Raw genomic sequence first — 22745 nt, 5'->3', positions numbered from 1 at the left:
TAAGGGCATTTCCCAGCAGAGAATGATAAATAAAGCAAACAGGTCACGGAGGGCATTACAACACAGAAGATAGCCTCCTTCCTGTCTATAACACTTCTGCATCAGCAGAGAACAGCAAAGCAGAAGAACACAGGGGTTAAACCTAGGCAGAGTGCATTTACTCCCCAAATTATAGTGTTATCACCAGCTGTACTTCTTTTGAAATGTCTGTTCGTTTCATACCATTATGAATTACAGATGCCCGAACAGAAATCCAATTGAGGAAAAGCAGTGTGATCCTCACAAAAGTTACTTCACACTCCTGTATAATAAACAATATTTTTTTCAAATACTGAAGTTTAAAATAGACTGCTGTGAGAAGCTTCCTAAAGCTATCCTGCAATATTCTTTGACTTCTAAATCCTTACTGTTAACACTGTTGTATTTTACCCTAAGGTAGGGAAAAATGGACCTGTAATGAGAGGAAGAAAACGTGCTTTGCTCTCAAACTTGCAAAGGATCCGTTTCAGATACATTTGCAAGAATGAGATATTCATTGAATAACTTGCCTAAGTCTGAAAAACAAATGTGGTTTTCATGTAAACGGTGCTGTCACCAAAACAATGATGACCATCACACATCTGCTGGCATCTGTCACGAAACTGAATAAAACAGACTGAGAGTCCTTAGAAAGAGCTGTGATAACTGATGGTTTGATACCCTAAGCAAATGAGTTATCTGCATTGCAAATGAGGAGCCATTTTCACAGAGGTGACCTGGTCAATCCCCATATGGAGAGCAGAAGCAGTATCAGTTCTTAAGTTCGCTTCTTCAGTCAGATGTTCAAAGGAGCAAAGTCACACACACTAGATGGAGCCACTTACCTCTCCCAGGCACAAAAAAAAAAAAAAAAAAAAAAAAAAAGACAGAAAATTGGCTCAGAAACAGAAATAAAAAGGGTGGGGAGAAAAAAGACAGTAAGAAATAAAAACTGAAGTGCTTAGGACAAGCTGCTTACCTAGTTGGACAAGATACTGAATAGTTAAAAGTATCATGTTCTCCACACTTAGCAGCTGACTGCTGGTCAAACCCAGGAGATCCAGATCCTTGTTTTCCAGCTGTGGAATCTTGTAGCAATTCACCAGTAAGGGACTCACAACAATATCACCGACATTTCCATAGAAATAAGGTAAAGTGCCATAACCTTTCATAAAAACAAACAAAGAAACAAAACCCACAGAAATTGACAAGATAATCCATTACATGAAGTCTTGCACAACATAAACGTTTCCAAACTTCTCCTAAATGTTACCTTGAAAAACATCCTGCATCACTGGCCACTCCTGACATTATAATTTCATATAAAGGAAGTGAAATAGGCCACTGCTCCTTTGCTGTTTTTTTAAAAACAAGTGATCACAAAGATGTGCAAAAGCTATGGATAACTGCATACCATCGGGATAATAATTATTTTTATCCAAATACAGATGAGAATAATATCTGTTTGGGCCTTAACCTGACCTTTAGATACATATTCTCCATAATAGAGTGTACAAAACCCAAAAATCAATGGAAGGAAAAGAACATTGATCTTAACATTATGAAAACAGCATCAGTAACATTAGAATTGATTCAGCTACCTCAGTATCGCCGTGATTAATTGCATTTTTTTCCATGTTTATGTTCTGTTTTCATACACAGGTTAAATAAACATCAACAACTAAGCATGCTGTTCTGTAAGGCAAAGCGTATGAAAACAGGCTAACTCTTCTTTTCCTTGAGAATGTTTTCCTTTAAAAAAAAAAAAAATTTCCACGCAGATTTTGCCAAACCCATCCATTTGGGTACATCTGGTTCTGTACTATTAATAGGACACTGCTTCTCAGGGACACTAACATTTAGCCTAGCTGAGGACTTCATTGGCAACTCTCCAAGAGCCTAAGGGCTGCATTCAATTTGCACTTAAGCTGATAACTGCAGACACCCTCATCTTTAATAACGAAGCGTCTCTCTGAAAACATTAAAGCACCATGCTAGAACTTCAGAATACGCTTCCAGAAAAAGAAAAAGACTAAGCCAAACAAACCAAACGAAGTGTAACCCTAGCCTCGAGGGTTTCACTAGCGTAGATGGCCCTCTTAGTTCTTTTGAAATTGCTTGTATTAGGATTATCTCTGTAAGTGAGGACTCTGAGAACTTCTCTGTGTCTTCATGAATGATGAATTATTCCATGGACTGTATTGACAGGCATTTGCTGTTAACACTAAAGCTACTTTATACAAGCAGCTGTATTGTGCTGGACTGAAAAGGGATTTAAAGAGTTAAAAAAATCACTCCTCAACATTTTGGCAGTACTGGCCAACCCATCTTTGTTATATATTATGCCCTTATTGCTCAGCTTGAAAAGGATATTCACATTACAAATCATACTTTTGAAGTAAAAGCCAATGTCTTTCTCAGGGTTAACAATGTGCTTCATAGAGCTAAAGAATTTTAAAAGCCTCATCTGTTATCTCAGTCACTTACAATAATGATGGACTATAAAAGACAAAAAGTTAGTACGATTCACTTCTGATTAGCCAGAATGTATCAGTTTTCTGGTTCTCATGCAGAATCCCTGGGCTTCAAGATCTGGATAATACATGCTACAGGAAATATTTTCTTGTTTTGTAAGTTGTTTACACTGGGAAGCTATTTTCATTACATGGAAATATTTCTATTCTTGGATTTTACAAAAATGTTATCTGTACAAAATTTCAGTTTGGCCAGAGGTTTTGCATCAATTTGACCTCGTCGTGACCCGTTTGCAAATCAGGTCCTCTCAGAAATCTCCAAACTTCCAATTTTAAGTGTTGAGCAACTACGTAAACTATCCATGACAAACCGATTACATACTGTACCGAATGTCAGAACCAACAAAAAGAAACCAAAAAAAAAAATAAAACAAAAACCTTTCTCTTAGGGGAGCATGCATTTGTTCAAAATGCAGGATTTGACTCCCCAGTGTCAGACTTACCTATCAGAATCACTGGTCTGACTCCCGAGTTATTCAGCAGGTTTTCAGGAACTATTACAGTCTCCCCTGCCAGGATGGGTTGAGGCTGTAAAATTCCAGTTAACATGGATTGAGGAACTGGGACTGACAAAAGAGGCTCTATAAAATAAAGAAAAGAGAAGCTTCCATTACTAAAAGGCTCATACTGTGATTTGGCCGTATGAACAAATAAAAAATAAATAAATAACTCCAGATCACAAACTGTAATAAAATTCAAGAGGCCTCTGCATTTCCTGCTATAGTTTTAAGGAATTTAAATTAAGAGCCTATACCCTCCTGTAGACCCACCCCTAAAATAAAACTGTTTCTGGCCACTGTGTTGTTGGTGGGAACAAGGGAGGAAAACACAAGGTTGAATATGCATCTTCAAACAAAGCCAAGTACTAAGCCAAGAGGCCACCTCTAAGACAGCGGCTACCTCTCAATAATACCTGTCAAGAAAAGGGAAGCGACTGCTCTGACTTCTGGCCTAGAACATGCGTAGCTAGGAAAGAAAACACAAGCCAAAATCTCAAAGATGTCCTCAGACAGTTGTTGGAAGGATAATAAATAAATAAATAAATAAATAAATAAATAAAAGGCTTTAGGCATGAAAGTGCAAAAGCAGCTTTCACAAGTAAAAAGAAACAAAATGCAAAAACGTGTCATCTGTTATCAGGTTTCGGTGTGAGGCCTCCTTCAGAAGTTTCTCAGGCTTCGTTTGGTTGTTTGTAACAGATTTTTCAAACAATGCTATCTCCAGAAGACATCAGAGGCAGCATGAATAAATGTATGCATGCATACATTTTAGCTGTGGAAATAGCTGTGATTGATTGGAGTTGCTCAAGCAGGCAGGCCTACACTAACTACCACGTAACCCTTCTTCCCGTGATAAATATCTCTGCAAGTCAGTTCCAAAACATCCCAAACACAAATCCTCCAAAGCAGAGTTAAGAACATATTGTGCATGATGACAAACATTTATTTTTATTTTTTTTATCCTTGGGTGTTTATTCTCCTATTCTATAGAGAGATCAGTAAGGACTTGTACGTTCCCCTTTACCAACTATTCTGAAACTCACAACTGCGAAGCCCATAAATAGGGAGCAGTTTTATTAGTAGTTACACATAAAGAGGTACCTACATGCACGTTGATGACTATTCACACGTATTTATATTTAATCCTATTTCACATCGTGCTATCACACATCCCTTCTAGATGCATCTATCCCTTTTCCACACATATGAGCTATTTGGTCTCACAAACTTTAGCCTTCTAAGCAAAGATGACCTAGGGAACATCAGTGTCCTTTCTTAAGCCAGAATTACACAAAGGCATTTTTCCTACACCAGAACTGAGCGTGCTGTTTCTGTAGCATGCCACACCAGGTAAGAGATGATATATTCAAGTAGAAGGCTAATGGAAATCCTTTAAATGTTCAAGTAGAAGGATAATGGAAACCCATTAAATATGTTCATATATACACACACCTGCACAATTGCAGAAGAACTGAGCTATCTTTGGGGAACTTAGGTGTAGATCCTTATAATTTTCATCCTCCTTTTTCTCTCTCTCCCCCAGGAGTTTCACCTTCCCATTGTATCAGCTGAGATTACAGAAACAAGAACAATTGTGTGCTTTTCTGGGTCACGTGAAAAACTCTCCACGGTGCCCTTAACTACTTCAGCAAGCTCTGTTATGTTTTCTGTGCAACCCTTAAGAGAAGGAGCACAGGGCTACTGGTCTGGCTGAGAATAGTTTTTGGTTTTTTTAATTATTATATATATTTTTTTACAAATATCTGTATCATTCAAGTTTTACCTGTTCTAGTTGAGGGCCGAATTGCAGGAACAGGTACCGCTAAGCCAGGAGGAGGGACTGGGGAGCCAGGAGACCATCCCCGGTGACGTTTCTTTGGTGGTCCAGAACTGGACATTGATGCTGTGAGAAAAAAAAAAAAAAAAAAAAAAAAGCAAAAATAATCCTAAGTGCTGTTCTTCCAGACTTCAGCCCACATTTCCATTTCGCCGTGGTGTTGAGCTGCTTTCACACTACAGAGTTCCAGAGGTTTACACCCAGCCTTACACGAAGGCAGACTACGATGTGAGAAATGCTTCTACCTGTGTCAAAAACTACAGCGTTGTCATTAGCAGTCATGCCAGACACCAAAAGGATCTGTAAAGACTGAATTGCAGAAGCAGCTATGATGGGAAGAAAAACAAGATCACGAATTTCAGGTTCAACAGCCAGTGCAGCTTAAAAGGGACACAGAGCAGAGGTTTTCTTTACCTTGGTCTCCAGCTGCACAGCCAGGGATAGGAGAGGTCAAGTGAGGCATTGGCCGAGCGACTGCAGAACTCAATACATTATTTCTTCCTCCATTAGCGTTTCCATTAGCAACATCAGTGGCACGCAGTGAAAGAGGAGCTGAGTATAATAAAATACAGAGTGTGTGGCTTGAGACAATCTTGAAAACAAACAAACAAAATAATACAGCAGCATGCAGACACAAAAGAACAGGGCAAGATGCACGACTGAAAGAAACCCACTCCAGGGAAAGCATGAAGAGTACTTGGCAGAGAATAATTTGGACACACGCTGCAAAATCCTAACCTTGAAACAAGTTCTCCACATTTGAAGGCAGAGAGAATAGGATGAAGAAAAAACCCCCAATCCAACAGAATTAAAAAAAAAAATACACACAGAGAAAAATCACTGGGATGCTTACGATACATTTTTAGACACTGAAAATTTTAAAAAGTGCTCGTCATGAATTCCTTTTATAAAGATTTCTAAGCCTCTCTGGTGCTCCTTTGTATTTTCTCCCAGTTGTCCGCGTGCCATGCACACTGAGTCACTCCAGGGCTCTCGTCTGGAGCCTTAGAAATGGAGACTGGGCAGGCGAAAGAGGACAGGCTGCTGTGAAGTGCACACGCTCTGAGTGTTACTGAGGCAAACCATGCTTCATTCTTCTACCTCTGCCTAAGACAATCCTCCAGCCCCAGCAGGCCTGACACCCTGGCAGGCCCCACTATATCCAGATCACGAAATGAAACTACGAAAACAGAGGATCACAAGAAGTTACCTTCACACTTCTGAGCCCCTTCTTATTCTTTTTCAGAGTTTCATATTTTTTTTTTTCAACAACAAATGGCATAAACTGCCTAGAGTGGACGTGGATCCCAGTAGGGACTATGGCTCCTTTCCATATCCGCCAGCTCCACTGTGAGTTAGCTCCCAAGAAGATTTCCAGGGGCAACAGCAGGAGATGGTGCAGCAGCCTGCTGATGTTGGCTGCAGCAGAGAGCCTGAGATACTGGTACTGTGCTTAGTACACTCTAACGTGGAAGTTGAAATGGTGGGAAGTAATTTCTGTGCGTGATAAATTCTCCTACTCAAATACAGCAGGGAGAAGCACTAGTTTCATTTACCTGAAAGCCTCATTTTCTGCTGTTTTACACAAAACTACGTTAATGATTTATTTGATACAGGTACCTTCATTAGGTCCAACAAAGTAATATGCATATATCGCAATGTATATTGTATAAAACAGCAAATACAGAATCACAGAATCATTAAGGTTAGAAGAGACCTCCAAGATCATCTGATCCAACCACCCCCCTACCACCAATGTCCCCACTAACCCATGTCCCCAAGCATCACGTCCAACCTTTCCTTGAACACCCCCAGGGACAGTGACTCTACCACCTCCCTGGGCAACCCGTCCCAGTGCCTGACAGAAATGTCTCCTCATTTCCAACCTACCCCATGTCATATGGCATTTCCTCCTAGAGGAGGCTTTTAATTTATTAAACACACTACAAAGAAATGATTAATTACAACAGCACAGATATTAAACCTCCTTAAAGCAAGATTGTATTCCACAAAATGCATCTGGATTAACTATATTCATTGCAAAAGAACAACAACTCCCAGTTAATGGGGCAAGAATTAGTGGAATATCAAGAGGTGACGTTTTGGCCCTCCTAGGTATCTTAGGAAGTGCGAGAGGTATATGACATGCACTTTTATCAGAATGTCAGATCTGAAAGCCGTGGTATGGCTCTGTTTGGGGATAGTAATAGACATGGAAGATTTCTGTGCAGAGGACCTGTAGAATATGATGGTTTTAAAGAATCCTAGTGAATGCTTTCCTTTCCCCTTTCCACCAAAAAGATGATTCCTTTATTTCTTTGCTGCTAAGCAGACAATTCCCTCGGCTCTCAGTTATCCTGGAAAGCAAAGTGCTACCTGTAGCAAATGTCTTTCCTACAAGCTGTACTGACAAAGCCAAAGGTTTCACAATGTTCTTGTTCCGAGACGGGTCTTGAGTTCCACTTAAATTAATAGCAGAAGACGATTTTGCTGGACTGAACACTGAAGAATCTGAAAAATATATATATATATTCAACTAAGCAGTAATTAAAAACTGTATACATAAGTATATATATGTATTGTATATACAGAAACACGCATACACATTTATCTACACATATCTGCATACAAAGCCATCAAACTATTTTACGCTTAAGAGATCATTTAAGGATATCTTGTAGGAGTTGTAACCAACATTTACCGGGCACTTCTGAAGAATCTAGTAATGCACTAGACCCATGACAGATCTCTTTCACAATATTTTGCATTCACAGAACAGTTGAAAAATATTGTAACTGTAGAAAGAGTTATCTCATTGCTCCTAAAAACACCCCTGTGGGATAGGCAAGTAAACGTGGTTACCCTGTGTTACAGATGAGAAAGCTGAGGCAAAGAGCTTATGTGACTTGCCCCCAGCAAGCACAGGGAATAAGCACGTGGAATAAATTGCCTAAAAGGCTGTGGAATCTCCATCACATGAGATTTTCAAGCACAAGTTATTGAACCTCTGTCAGTCTCAGACAAGCGTGACTTAGGGCAGGAGAAAAAAAAATCAAATATCTAAGCTCTGAAGATCACCTTGCAGCACTACTACTATAAGGCTAGGAAAAGTGTATGCCCATTTATAAGCCCGGGTAAGGGATGAAAGGTAGCTGAGCCCAAACTCTCTGCATGAATTAACAAACAGCAACTCCTTCGAGCATTTTACCAAGGCATTAACAAATAAATAAATAATAATTACGGATGGATGAACTGAACAGCAATAAAAAAAATAATGTTTGCCCAGTATAAAAATGTAAATTGTAAAAGATTCAGAACCTCTCAGCATGTAGACCCCTGCTTAAGCACGAAGGTATTTAACATCTGCCATTTACTTCAAAGAAAAATTCAGCATTGGGATGCTGATACACCGGCAAACCCAAACTTACGACCAAGGTGAAAGAACATTACCCCAACATCTGTGCAGAAAGGAGTCTGCAAGAAGTAGGCAACGTAGGCTAAGTTCACCTACAGATGTCCAAGTAAAACAGCCAGGGAAAGAAAACAGAAGGCGAAAACCAACTGGATCTGGCAAATACATTCACCCCCGGGTGACACACCATTTGGTGAAGGGTGGGGAGGGCGTCTGCTTTGCCATATGGGATGGGGAACACACACAGAAGCCTCGGCTGAAAACCTCGTCCATGTTCACAGGACAAATGCTGAACGGCTAACACACAGACCACCAGCTCCGAGGCTTTGGAGGAAAGCATTAGTCTCTCGTTAAATACGATGCAGCAAACATGTAATGAGAAAGCTTTCCTCAAAGCAAACTATCCAGAAGCTTCGGGTCAGGTTTATTTGTCTCAGTTTTTCTCCCCTTCTCTCTCATTCTGATGTTTTCTTGGAATTGTATCTATGAAATGAGATATGGCTGGTATATGTTTAAACATCACACTGATACCTCAGCAGGACTCTTACTAAAACTGTTTAACTTTCTATCGAAAAACCCTGTTTTCAGTTGCTTTTAAACATTCAAACTGAAGTTTTCTCTCCCACATTTCCACCTAAACCTGGATTTCTGATACTGTTGCCCTGCCAATAAAACCACATCTCTTTGTAAAAGGAGCTGTGCCTTCCCGTGCCGTTTTGAAAGAGGGGCGCAGCGCTTGACTACAGTGTCATGGCCACACTGTGCTGTCAGCTTTAACCAGGATGTTGCAAAATTCTCTTGTGCTGCAATTTCCATCATGAAATCAGCAGCTCAGTGCGGGGCTCGGTGTTGCTACCTGCCTACAGGTGTCGTCCTAGAATGGGGAACCTTAACTGCTCACTTACAAAGGCAGAAAACAGAAATGGTTAAAGGGAAAAGTGGGTGTGAGTTGCCAAAAAATAAAGAAAACAATTTTGGGAAGTGACTTAACTAATAAGTACTTTGATTTTAAAACAAGAGACCGTTCACCTCAGAGTACCTATGAGGAGCTAGGAGAGAAAAAGCTGCACCACCATGGGTGATGCACGACAGAATTCAGGCTACAGGAAAAAAAAAGGTGCCCTCCCCCTCCTCTGGTCACAGGGAATTCGTATGTATGAATGTGGCATTATCTTCACTAGAAGATAACCATAGGAGGAGATGAAAAGCTTTTGACAACTGTGACCTAAGAGCACAAACAGTGACACACAGAAGAGGCAGGCAGACCGAGCACTGCAAGGAGTGATAAGGAGAAAGCGGCATGTAAAAGGTGTAGCTATTAACTCGGCAGGTACAATAGAAGACAAAGCTGTGCAAATATTGTTATTTCGAATAAATAGCTTCTCATGCATCTGCGCAGGTCTCATGCCGGGATCGGGAAGCCAGCGGATCATGCAGTGAAATGCAGATGTGTGCGGGTGACACTCTCCTTGCGTTTTAACAAAAGCCTGACAGAGCCGGGGCTGACCAGCTGGGGAAAGGGCCTCTGAACACACCGCTCAGCGATTGCAATGCCAATTTAAGAATGCATATGTTCAGGTGTTGTTTGTGATGGTTTTATAACTTTTTTATTTATTTTTATTTGTTTTAATTTTGCATGTTTTATCAAGCTGGTTTTCTTCATCTGCATTTCATACTCCTCAGGAGAAATGTATGCCGTGGTACACACATTATCAACCAGTTACAGCAACCAAAGTTTTATGTTTCTATTTTCGATTTCTCAAGGAACAGCACAGACACAAAAACATAAACCAGCATAGGTAAAGCTGCAATGAAACAATGGGAACAAAAGCTCGAAGAAAGCACCTCAGCTATTTGTGATAAATAAATTAAGGATGCTGCTTCTTTGTCAGCCAACATCTGTTTGATTTTTATTGTTTCTCCTAGATTAAGTCTGTCATTAATAGCTTCTCAGAACTAGGAAGCACGTATGAGATGCGTGCTAGTTCATGTAACTTAAAACAACTGGATGTGCAGGGGGAAATCACTTTACTAAGCACACCCACGTGTGAAATACAATTGAAATAAACAAACAAATAAGCAAATGCATAAATAAAAGCTGTCCCCCTCAGCCCAAAAGGAGATCTTCTTCCATTTTGAGGCAAATACCCTGGTCTATGTACTAACATCCCACTATAAATGTGTAATCCAAGTCTTTTTAGATCCCCCAAAAAATAAATAAAGTAAAAGGAAACAAGGAATCAAACAAATGAATCACAAGATCATTTAATGCTTTTTTAATTGAGCGTTCTGATGAGAGCTAAGCTCATCTTCCACCTCACCTGGGTCTTAAACCTCTCACAAAGCCAACTCTGGAAGGTATCCTCCCAGCTGTGATCCCCACATGGCTTGAAGTATAACCACCCACTTCTTTACGGCATCATCCCTCAGCCAGCAATATCTGCGGTAACTTACCACCCCCAACGGTTATCGTTACAGCACCTTCAGCTCCTACCTGTCTGAGTGAACCCTGATTTGTATCCATTAGCTGATCCGCCCTCTGGGGTCGTGGACGGTGACACCGCAGAATTTGGCTTAGCAGGGAGGCTAGCAGCAGCTGATTGCCTGCTTCTACACTCTGCAAACGAAGCAGCTACAGTACAGATTAACAAGGCCTGCCTTCCCCGGTCGGAAAGCTCAGCAACACAGGGGCGGAAGGCGACAAAATGGTAAAAGCATACATCCAGCACGTACAACAAACAGCAGCAAATGGCAGCATTCGACAGAAATACAGCTCAAGCAGTTTAGTCAACTTTGTCTTCTAATTAAGCAAACCTCCCCGGGGGCCGCTGAGAGTGCCAGGCAAATAGAGACCAGATGCTGCAAGATGGCAAGGGCCCTCGGCTCTCAGCTTGCAAGGGGCTTGAAGGCATTGGACATGTCCCAGGAAACACTCAGCCACTTCTGTGGCAGAACCTTTACAAAAGCCATCATATGTTGCCCTTTAGAAGGAAAATTGTGCTGACACATGGATTCTTAGTGTGTCTCCAGAAAATCTTCAGGGAGATCCCGTCCCTGGGAACCTCTGTCTGGATGGAAACTGAGTTGAGGGAGGAGAAAGTAATTTTAAATATCTCATATTAATCCATTTTTTTTTAAACCACCATCTAATCAGGTTTTGTTTTGAAGAGAAGAGGGTGTTTAATAGCGCTTCTCTTCCAATTAGACCTTTAATGTTAAGGAAAGGGCAAAGGGTTCCTGGATAGATGGAATCAATACGGGGATAGCGCCTATCAATGCCCATGAGATCAATAATTGGTCAATTTTCTAAACTTTTGTAGGTTCTCGAAACACTTGCAATGAGCATATAATCAAAAGCTAGCCCTGCATCTACCTCTTCCACACATTTGTGATCAGAAGGAGGTGTAAAACAGTTTCTCGTGTGTGTTACCCCAACACCATTTACCAGGTCACACACCGACCCCATGTGCATGAACATCAGGGGTTGCAGAGAAAACATCCCCAAAGCCAGCTCTGCTCTTCTCCTGTGTATGTCAACATGCTAGTAGCTTAATTAGTGCCTGCAACCAAAACAAAATCTACATTCAGTGAAACAAAATGAAGGGTGACTCCAAATTACACTTCCTAACCAAGCAAAGATCAAGATTGTCACGAGTAGCCTCGCAAATGAACATTGCCAGGCAGCACAAAATGTTCCCATGAACAATTTGCTAAGCAGTGCATCAGACTGCACTGTGTTGTGTGGATAAACCCTGCCATAATTCATGGAAAAATAAGACAAAATAAGGTTTCCTTTGCTAGTATCTGGAACTTCAAAAAGAGGCTATCAAATTAAATTTCTGAAGTTTTAAAGGAAAAAGCAGCTGAAAAACACATCCACTCTGAAGCAGTAGTAAATTATGCTTGGAACAGAAAAGCAGCTGAAGGCAAGATCCCTTTGAACCCCAAACTGATGCAGTACTACAATTACTCATACAGTTTTGTGATAACCATCTCTCTGGTGTCCTGTTGCCATTCACACGAGGATGTGACTCTTCAGAAGTCTGTCAGTCCTCCTGTGGAGCTTCTCCTCTCCTCACATCATCCTCTTTGGAACAAGAGGCACCAGCTCAAACTCTGCCTTTACCGAGGGATACAAGCAGCCCGCATGTGTACCAGTTTGGCAGGCAGCAAGTAGGTAAACTGCTCCCTCTTCAAGTCTTGGTAGGGCTCTAACTCAAACATCGTGCATCCATCAATACCAGACCCGTGGTTACCTTGCCTCAGGGTCACAGATGTCATTCTCGTTAGCAGATTCATTAACAATATTGCACGGATAGAGGGTAAGCCCACGTGTAAAACACACTGTAAATGGCAAGAGTATGCAAGATTTCTCCTCTTTCCTTGAGATCAGTGACCTGAGCTTTCTTAATCTTACGCTGTGCTGGCTATCCTCAGGCATTAGGCGGCTAGAATTGCACCTGCTGAGATGAGTATCAATGGAAAGCCAGTGCCAGAGCCCTGGCTGTGAGTCATCTTGCTCGAGGTAGAGAAAAGAATTAGCAGACTGAGGAATCTTATTTCTTCTACCAAGGTGGCTGCACAGCCCAAGGATAGATTTAGGGCTCCCAGTGAAAGCACAGGGAGATGGAGGAAGACAATTTATGATTGTATGGTTACTGTTAAGACTTAATAATTTGGCACGATACAGACTTCAGTGAAATCAGTGGGAATTTTCCCTTCAATCACAAAACAAATTCAGCTTCTATAGTTTCCTTTTAATGCATACATTTTCAGCAGCAACTTTCAATTTTTCATTCAACGTCACATCAGCATAATAAAAAACCTCTAAGTGAACGGGCACCTTAATTACCTTTCCAGCAAATAAGAGGTCCCTTTGACAGTACCCCTTGGGAGCTCCTTACTAGGTAGTACTTTAAGTGCTTCTGCTTCTTTGGCTGAGTGGTTAATTTCAGGTTGATATGATTGGAAAACTCTGTGAAGTACCGAAATCCTCTTTCTCCACAGCCTATACAATTCCCAGAAAATCCTGGACAAATGAAACAGAAACACACAGATTACACGGCTTTGTGAGAGCTGCTAGGAATAAAGCCACTTAAACCTACCTGCACATCCAGTTCAGGGTGATTAGAGGCCGCCAGCCACCATGTGTGCCCTGCTTAGACCACTCCTCAGGCAGCAGCCAAATGCAGGCAGATTTTAGTCTTAACTTTTCTGAAACTCTTCCATCTTTATAGGCCATACCAATTTATGCTGAATTTCCAACCACCAGTGACCCACTCTACCCAGAGCAGAGAGCTACTTGTGGGGTCGGGAGGAGCTATGATGCCAGACAAGGAAATTTCCATAGGCTTTCCTATTTCTGTTCCGCATTTCTACATTAAATGCATGGGCTCCAAGCTGCATGCTTCCCTCTCTTGAAATAGGGGGCTAACCCAGAGTACCCACTGCAAATTTGTGTAGCTAAAATTAGCCTAATATCTAGTGACTTTCTCTGAGACTCCTCATACAAGGCACTCTCCAAGTAAGCTGGACCTTACACCATATTAAAGGCTTCAAAGCATTTATTTAAGGTCAAATGCTTAGATTTTCGTTGCAAAAAGTAGAGGTGCTTCAAAATGTTCGTGAAAACTTGGAACCTCTCATCAAAGTAACAGATTTAGGAGTTAAAAAAAAAAAAAAAAAAAAAGCAGAAGGCTCCTTTTCTGTAATATTTCTCACATGCTTTCATAAAAGATGACAAAATTTTGGGTTGAGGTTGCAGGCACAGGGTCTGGACTGAGGACTATATGCACCCCTGATTTCCTGTGGCATTCACAGCTACATCAAAGGCAATGTTGCACTGCAGCAGCTTGAAATCTTCTAGAACAAAGCACAGAGCATATTCTAAAATGGGCCTGCCCTTAAATCCTTGGTGTTTGAATAAACCCACTTTCCTCTATTATCTAATGCTGAACAATTACATTCTTTCAGCTTGTTTGCTACTCCACTAATCTTTGAATTACTTTCAACCTTTAATGAAAAAATACTTTATATTCTTTCTGGAACATCAATAATGATTTCAAATAGGGCTAGGCTGATGAGTACCTAGCAGAAATCCTTTACTTTTGATTTTTTTCCATTTATTAATCAGTTCAAGACCTATAACAGAACGCATTTTTCATCCTCATTACTATCATTATTTACCACAACGCCAAGCACATTGGAGAACACTGGTTCCTACCTACACTCACCTGTCAGCCAAATTCCTAGCTTCATGAAAAATACTTCAGTCTGCCTGTCTGGCAAAATGCATTTTCCATAAACTCATTATTAATTAGGCCATTGTCTTCAGCCTAATTATGCCTTATTATCATATTTTACCATCACATTGCTGAGGGTGCCAAGAAGTAAGCTTCTTCATCCTGTTTCTCCCGAGACTGAATCAGTTGAGACTGAATCTTTGCTCTTAGGTACCAGCTACAGAGCCACAGAGGTACTTGAATATGTCACATCAGCAATGCCAGAGCAGAGCTGTGAGTCACTTAGGCTCAGTATCAAATGATATCAGAGATGATAAATTAATACAGACCTCAGGGTGCAAGGTGGAGGGCTTACCAACAAAGACAAGCACAACCACGTTTGATTAGATTGAACACCAGCTGTCTGTACATCAGATAGTTCGTATTGATCAACTCTTGACACTTCCCCTGCTCACTGGGGAGCAGCTCCTACGAGGATGGCAGCACACAGCGGATTATTCCACGATCCCACTTCCCCAACTGTATCCAGCAAGGACACATCACACCACAGCTCTCATCTAATTCATGCCAGTGAGATTTCTCCCATAGATGCAAAGGTTTGCAGCATGTGGTAGCGTATTAAATACGCTTAAGGGAGACAAAACATTAACAATCAGATGTACAAAAAGGAGGTATTTTCAACAGTTACGCAAAATATTGATTGTTTGCACCAGAATTTGAGCAGTGTGGTTAAATAAGGGTATTTATACTTCATTGTGATTTCTTCTCTGTTGAAAGGTCTTTCTCAATATATGCTAGGCAGAACAGTGCCTAGAGAGAGAAATGAGAACATAAATGCAAATCAGGCTATAGGAGCCAAAATACATTAAATCACTTTTACTAGGCTGTTGTGTACCAGTAGTCAGCCAGGCAGGAAATCTAGGTGTTTACGTGCCTGTCTTCAACGATCAAGAAACATTCGTGTATTACAATTTTAAAAGCTCATAAACATACCCAGCTGTGATATAAGTGGTGTTTTTTACAATCTATGTATTCGAGAGTCAAATTACCCTCAGAGCTCCTGTTGAAAACAACGTTCCTGGTGGAGCCAAGGGCAAAATCTGTCCCTTAATCCACAGCAAATAGCTCATCTTCTACAGTTGCATGAACATATTTCTTCTTAATGTTGTAAGCATCAGTAGAGATAAAGAGTATCCGGATAGTTCACATTTAAAATGCCAGGGCTGCAATTGTCTTCAGCCCACACAGAAATCACCCAGCTTTGACTGTGGTTAACTGTGGAATCAGGAACTTGTTTTAAAATGGGCTTTTCAGGGGAAGGCTCAGCTGTGGGTTTAATTTAATAAAAACAAGCCTCTCCTCAACATATTTCTAATAGAAAGTCATTAGCTGAAATGATTTTAGTCAATTTTGAACCGACCAGTTTCTCTGAATTATTACGGCACGAAGAAAGAAAACCTCTTACCTAAAAGTGCATTTTTTCCATGATCATCTGGCAAAAACCGCTTGTCGACAGCGCAGACGAGAATGTGCTCAGGAAGGTTTGGAGACTTGGCTCCCACTAACAGGAAGCCTGCTGGGATATCAATTTGCTCCATGCACAGAGATACTAACCGTAAATCCTTGCCTGCTTGACAAAAACCTGGGGGAAAAGACCAAAAAAAAAAGATAAATCTTCAAAAGATGATGTTTAAATTTCTTCTTTTATCAGTTCCATAGGCAAATGGAGCTTTACAGCTTGATGCAGTAATTTATTTATTTTTTTTTTAATTACCTTTTTCAAGGGAAATTGAGAAAACTGAGAAAGCATCTTATCAAATCCACCAGCTTAGGGTTTCAGGGACAAAAGATATATATTTTTTTAAAGAGATCCTGAACATACACAGGCAGAGAACAGAGATGTCTCTAAAGATAAGACATCAAATGGCTCTGAAACTGTTGATTTTTCACAAACACTGAGAATAAGAAGGAAAACTCAAGATTTTAAAACAGAAAACAGCTCTTAAAACATCCAAATGTTTTTTTTTTCTTTGCTGAATTTTAGTTTTCACTCTAAATTCAGAAATAGCAGTTTCAGTTTTGTTGCTTACAACAGGCTGCCACTGGTACATAAATATCAGTAGTACAAAAGTATGATAAAGATTGGTGCCTGAAGTTTGGTAGTGACCAGTAAAGGAAAAATATTATCAAATATAATTTCTAAGCTGTCTCTAGATTAAGCAGGAGATGAAGTAATTCACCACTTCAATAAGAGGTTGCTCTTTTCAACCTGCTCTGCAACTATTTACTGCTCCTGTCAGCTCAGGCACAGGTCTTCCAGAAGGCATTGAGCATTTCTTCCTGCTTCTTTTTTGTCGGAAGCTCGCTCAGCCATCTCTGGACATGCATTTTGAGATGTACAGCACGTTTTCTATAAATCTCCAGTTGAGTTTCTTGAAGTCCCAACACGCAGCAAGGCTTCTAGCCTCCACTTACTTTTTCCCTGCGCACACATACGCAAAGAAAATGAGAACACGTTGGCTGTTGGACTGCTGGTTAACACCAGGGTAAGACCAGGGATGTGGGCACAACCGAGGAGCAGAGTGGGCTTCCTCTGCTCCACGTCCTGCAGCGAATAGTTGGCAGGTTGGGACACACGAAGAAGCAGGACTGGGCAGCCCAGAGCTCGGGACTCATGGTGAGTTTGGTAGCCACCCTCCAAGCAGCCACATTAGGGGTTTTCTAAAGGCTGGATGAGAGATGAGATAGCTTTGGGGTTTTCAAACCCCTGAGTAATTTGGGGACCTTGGGAGGCTGACATGTATCAATATTTTGCCAACTCCAGCCAACTCCAAAGTTTTTTTTGTTTGTTTGTTTGTTTTTTTGCTTAAGTACATGAACAACAACATTTAAAGCCTTTCATTAACTTCAGCACTGGATCACAATCTCCCATCAGTTTTTTGTTCAGCTCCATCATATTCCTTTTCTTGAGCAAGATCTACTTTCAAATTAGGAAGTGACAAGTGTCAGAGAAAGCAGCAGTCATCTGGTTTCCTCTCCAGGAAAGGACATGATCGCAGGGGGCTTTCTGATTTCCCTTAGGCAGAAGGCAGTGAAAGCACCACCAAGTTTTATTAGGAACCAGACTCTATGGTGTGTTCCCATCCAGTTCCCACTTCTCCAGCTCAAAACCAGTGCTACAGCCTGGCCTCACACCTCTCCCAGCAGTAGCTGATGGAAAAAAAAACTATGTTGGGATAAATACAGAGTCTAAAGGTATCACACAGTCATCCTCTGACCATCTCTCATTAGCTACAAGTACAAAAATACCGCAACACAGACAACACATGCATGCACCAGCATGAACCAGTATTTCAAAATAAAGTATCACCATGACGTATCCTGTTGAAACATGGTTGTTAAAAACACATCAAAATTAAACCTGAAATTCCTGTAGTATCTATTAAGACTTAAGCTATTAATGTGTGTTCATTGCAGTTAATTTAAAATATTATTCGAGCAGCCCACAGCTGGTACAGAAACTGTAAATAAATACCAAAGGCACTGACTGAGAGCATCTAGAAACACAACGTGATCGTAGCTTAACCCAGAGGCACCTCAGCCAGCATTAATACGAGTCTGCACTCTCATGTACTGCACTGAAACACTTGATTTAAAACCTCAGCAAAGACAATGAAAGCTAATGTTTATTTTTATTTATTTATTTATTTTAAATCTCCAAACTTTACCAGGCAAGGATGATGTGCAAAGTGGAAGGCACCCAGTCAGCTCTCATAAACCTCCTGGCAAGCAGCAGCTTGCTGAGGACACGGCACCACGCGTGTTGGGTCTTGTGCCCACACACCCACGAAGGGCTGAACCAGTTGGTGGCTCGAGGTTCCCTTCAGCCGCTCAGTTAGCTCAGCTGGAGCAGCAGCTCATTCAGGCTGAGAGCAAGCCCAGATTTGCCCTCCCACATTCCTTCTCCCAGCCAAGGAATTAAAATGAAGGGCCTGAAGTTTTTATTTGTTTACAAATCGATGAATTGTAATGATTGCTTACCAATGAGAAGGAAGCAAGGTTTTAGGGGAAAAAGCATTAAAACTGCCTACTTAGAGCAAAACTTCTTTCCTGATGAGATGCAATTGGATTACGTTAAACTCTTTTTAAGGTGTATTCCTTAAAAACGTATCAATCCTAATCAAATGGGGGGCTGCCAAGTTAGGTATTAACTAGACTTTTCACTGGAATTTATATCTTAAAAAGTTGAGATAAATATGTGAGCAAAACTCCCTTTGATTCAAAATACTAAGCTGCTTATTCAAATGCTTATGCCATTTGGATATGATGTCCTACATTTTCAAAACAGGCCTCAAGTATTTTGGGCATTCAGTAGAATCTGAGTATCTGACAGACTTGAAAAATACCGCAGTGTATCTAGATTTAAAATAGAAAAATTACCCGCCGCTGACAATGTGGGCAAACAGGAAATCTGTAGATAAGGATTATGAAACAGCAAGTGTGATAAGATTTCAAGACAGACTTAAACCTGTCTCTCTAAACAATTGTTCTTTAGCCTTGTCTCTATCCCAAAAAATTCTCAAGAAATGCCCAGAAGCACAAACATTGACAAGAAAGAGGCTTTTGAATGAACTGTTAGCAATACTTGGACACCAAAGAAAGCAGGAATTTGATTATCAACGTTGTTAACATCTCAGTATGGACTTGCTTTCCAAAAAGAGTACACAACTGATATCCAGAGAGCTGCATACAGCAATTGGGCAAGGGGTAACAGTCTTAAACTAAAAAACAGTAGATTTAGATTGGTCATTAGGAAGAAATTCTTCACTCAGAGGGTGGTGAGGCCCTGGCACAGGCTGCCCAGAGAAGCTGTGGGTGCCCCATCCCTGGAGGTGCTCAAGGCCAGGCTGGATGGGGCTTTGGGCAGCCTGGGCTGGTGGGAGGTGTCCCTGCCCATGGCAGGGGCTGGAACTGGGGGATCTCTGAGGTCCCTTCCAGCCCAAACCATATCATATGAGAAACTTGGAGCGTCTTTGGATGCTCAAAGGTTTTGGTGTCCCAGTGAGGTGAAGCAATGCTCCAGCACCCCACAGGATCTGGGACAAAGCAAAATCCAGGCAAGGAGCAAAGCAACTCCATCTACTATTTGAGCTGCTGCACATCACCATTTTGTGCGAGTCCGCAGTGGATAAGGATGAGGAAAACCCTCAGAAACACCCCACAACATCACAGCACCTCAACAAGTTGATGAGCATTACTCTAACCTCCTGGCAGTACCTACTGAAGCAAACCTATGTGTCACAGTCTGATATCCCAGGCAACAGCAGCCTCTTCCCTCAGACTTGTTGTGAACACATTTAATATTTCTCACCATTTAGGCTCTGTAGGACTGTACTGTAGGAACGCTGCATCCCATATAAGCTACAAATAATACCTAAGATCCCCTCTGTATCCGTCATCTCTTACTCCACCCAAAGTAGGGTCTCTCAGATCCCTTCCATGCCCCTCTTCTTCCTCCTTGCACAATCTCCTCCTGCATCTTCCTCCGCTTTGGCTGGCGACTTCTCTTCATCACAGGGATGTACGTGCAGCCTGGCTGGCCAGCACATGCCTCTGTGATGCATGTAATTCATTATTACTTCTCTGTAATTACTTCTCTGCCCTGGGGGACACCAGTTTGGGGGCACGGCTGTCAGCTCCTGAGCTTTACAAGCCTTGCTGATATTAGGGTCTGCCAAAAGTGGCAGAAAGCCACTTCCCCCGGCTCCCCTCCTGCCAGGGACAAGCCCTGCTGATGGACGAGCTGCAACAGGGGGCAGCACAGGCAGAACCTCGGAGCCTTCAGGCTCCTGTTTGCTCACCAGCAGCCACAGCACCAGCAAGGGGAGGCTGGGGAGTTTGGCCAGGTGCTCACTTAGAGCAGGAGATGCTTGGAGAATGCAAATCTGCCACTGAGCAGTGAAAATCTCGAATCTTCCTTCGGAGAAACGCGGATGGGACGCTCTCAAGAGGCAGTCATCCGTTCCTTCCCTTGGCTTTCGGGACTGCAAATCACTCTTCTGGTTGAATTCCTGCTGCTTTTTTAAACTAAATGAGAAAATTCCACACCAGAAACATTTATTTGGAAGCCAGTAATTGACTGCAGGGAAAGAAACGAGGGATTAACCACTTTCTCTGCTGCAATCTAGCTATAAAATTGCATTTTTCTAGCCAGCAAGCAACACAGAGACCCCAACCTTCTCCCCTCTCTGTTTTGCATGATTTTGCATTGCAATATAATTATCTGCTACAAATAAGCACTTCCACATTAGTAAGGAGAAACCAGGATCTCTCTGTACAAGTACAACTTGTGCTGCCCACGTTGAGGGTTTCGACAATGCAAAATCTATTTACATTTCATAGCTTTTCATTTATGATCGAGTTAGCACCTAAATTTCCATGCCAAGCAGCCCTAACACATAGCACTCTTAAGAAAAAAAGAATGGCACTCCAGAGTCCCACCGGCTTATGGACCTTTTATGGACGTCTGAGCAAGACGAGGAGAAAACCTCTGAGCCACTGAAATAAATCAGCTTCTCTGTATGAAGTTGTTTATCAACATATAAAAAGTATAAAACCCATAAAAAGGAAAAGCACACAGCCGAGCCGTGCCATTTAAATATCATCTTCCCACAGGATTTCAGCTTTGTTTTAAATAAGGAACAGGCATTTATATTCCAATTAGAGATTTGCAAATACCAAGAGCAGTCACAAAAAAAAAAGAAAAAAAGAATAATGAATGGCTTTCACAGACGTTATCTGCATTTCTTTGAAAGCAAAGTCATTAGTTTTTGCTTCTGAGAAGCACATTTGCATTCTCTGGCATTACCTCATTTAGGTTAACGCATCTTTGTGAAAATAAAAAGGTATCCCCACAACTGTTCACACCCAGCGGTCCTGGAATCTTCTTAAAATTGAAGTTTTTAATATGTCTTTCCTTTAGGGACCAATGGCAAGAAGCGGTTCCAGTGTGGGATACCAGCCCCTTGCTGTACTGCAATAAATGGGGTATTTTGCATAAAGAATTAGCTTCCAAGAATTGCATATGAATGACTGGTCACTGTCACTTGCTATTGTAACTTCACAGTAACTGATCAGGTGTTAAGTACCTGCTTACCTAATTGCCTCTGAAACCACCTCGGCCCTTCTTTAAGCAGCAGGTAAACTGAGGGTTTAAGAACAAAAGAAAGGTGCTACTATTGTGCTTCCCACAGCCTGCATAAAAATGCTATTCCACAAATTAGAAACGGGCTGTTGTAAAACTACAGCAAACAAGCGGTTAAGGACACTTTCTTGTATTATTTCGTTGCATATTTGAGGTACCTGTACGAAAAGTATTTTTCTTGAAGCCTTGTTTTCACGGAAGAAAAAGGTTAGTTACAAAAAATCACGCTGAGCAGAAAAAAAGGCCCTGAAAAGATGTGAGCCCCCCAAATGCTATTTTTCTTGATTGCAAAGCCCTTACTTTGATTGCTAATAGTAAGGATCAATGACAAACGCAATTGCTCTTTCCAAGGGCTAGCAGGAAAGTTAAGGGATGTAATATTATGGCCAGGAAAGTTAAGGGATGTAATATTATGGCCAGCTCAGAAGGAACACCCAACAAACTGTCACTTACTTGTGAAGCACTCGTTTTTTACTGATGAAAAAAAGGGCAACGAGAGCTTTCTGCACCCATGTGACTGACAACTCAGCCATCTGAGCAAGAGAGCAGGTCATCACAGAGAATAATATAACGATTATGGCATAAATCCCGAGTTCAGGACAAGCAAACAGCACAAATTCCTTAAAAGGGAGAAAGATTTCCCCCCCCCCCCCCCCCCGTGCTAAAATGTGGGAGACGGGTTTTACAGCAAGAGGAGCTCTGAACTGCAGATTCGAGCACCAAGATTTTGCTCTTGGATAAGCAATGAAACGCATGCTCAGCTTAAAGCATCCCACCAGTTACAGGGACTTCAATTAGTCTAACAGTGTTCTTTACCATTTTCCTAATGTTATTTATCTTTGTAATTAAATAACTAAGATAAGGAATGTAAACAACGGCAGCAATTGTATCTTACGTCTCTGGCAGGGCATATTCATGAGAAGAAAGATGAGCTATCAGATTAATATCTTGCTGAGATACGGTTTGCAGAGCGAATGTTTTGGAACCTGGGTGTTTTA

The 22745-nt window shown here is 41.3% G+C and overlaps 1 protein-coding gene across 1 annotated transcript in view; it reads right to left on the bottom strand.

Moving 5' to 3' along the window:
* Positions 1–22745, bottom strand: part of GREB1L (GREB1 like retinoic acid receptor coactivator) — a 125961-nt gene that overhangs the window by 34413 nt on the left and 68803 nt on the right. The window contains exons 5-12 of the mRNA XM_084281816.1: positions 16009–16185; positions 13154–13330; positions 10796–10918; positions 7266–7400; positions 5304–5441; positions 4836–4955; positions 2996–3133; positions 998–1183 (exon numbers count right to left, since the gene is read on the bottom strand). Coding sequence (XP_084137942.1) covers positions 998–1183; positions 2996–3133; positions 4836–4955; positions 5304–5441; positions 7266–7400; positions 10796–10918; positions 13154–13330; positions 16009–16185 — 1194 coding nt within the window. The remainder of the gene's footprint in view (positions 1–997; positions 1184–2995; positions 3134–4835; positions 4956–5303; positions 5442–7265; positions 7401–10795; positions 10919–13153; positions 13331–16008; positions 16186–22745) is intronic.

Source organism: Netta rufina (genome assembly GCF_964035555.1).
Source record: "Netta rufina genome assembly, chromosome: 2".
Classification (NCBI taxonomy): Eukaryota; Metazoa; Chordata; class Aves; order Anseriformes; family Anatidae; genus Netta; species Netta rufina.
This window is presented reverse-complemented; position numbering and strand designations above follow the sequence as displayed.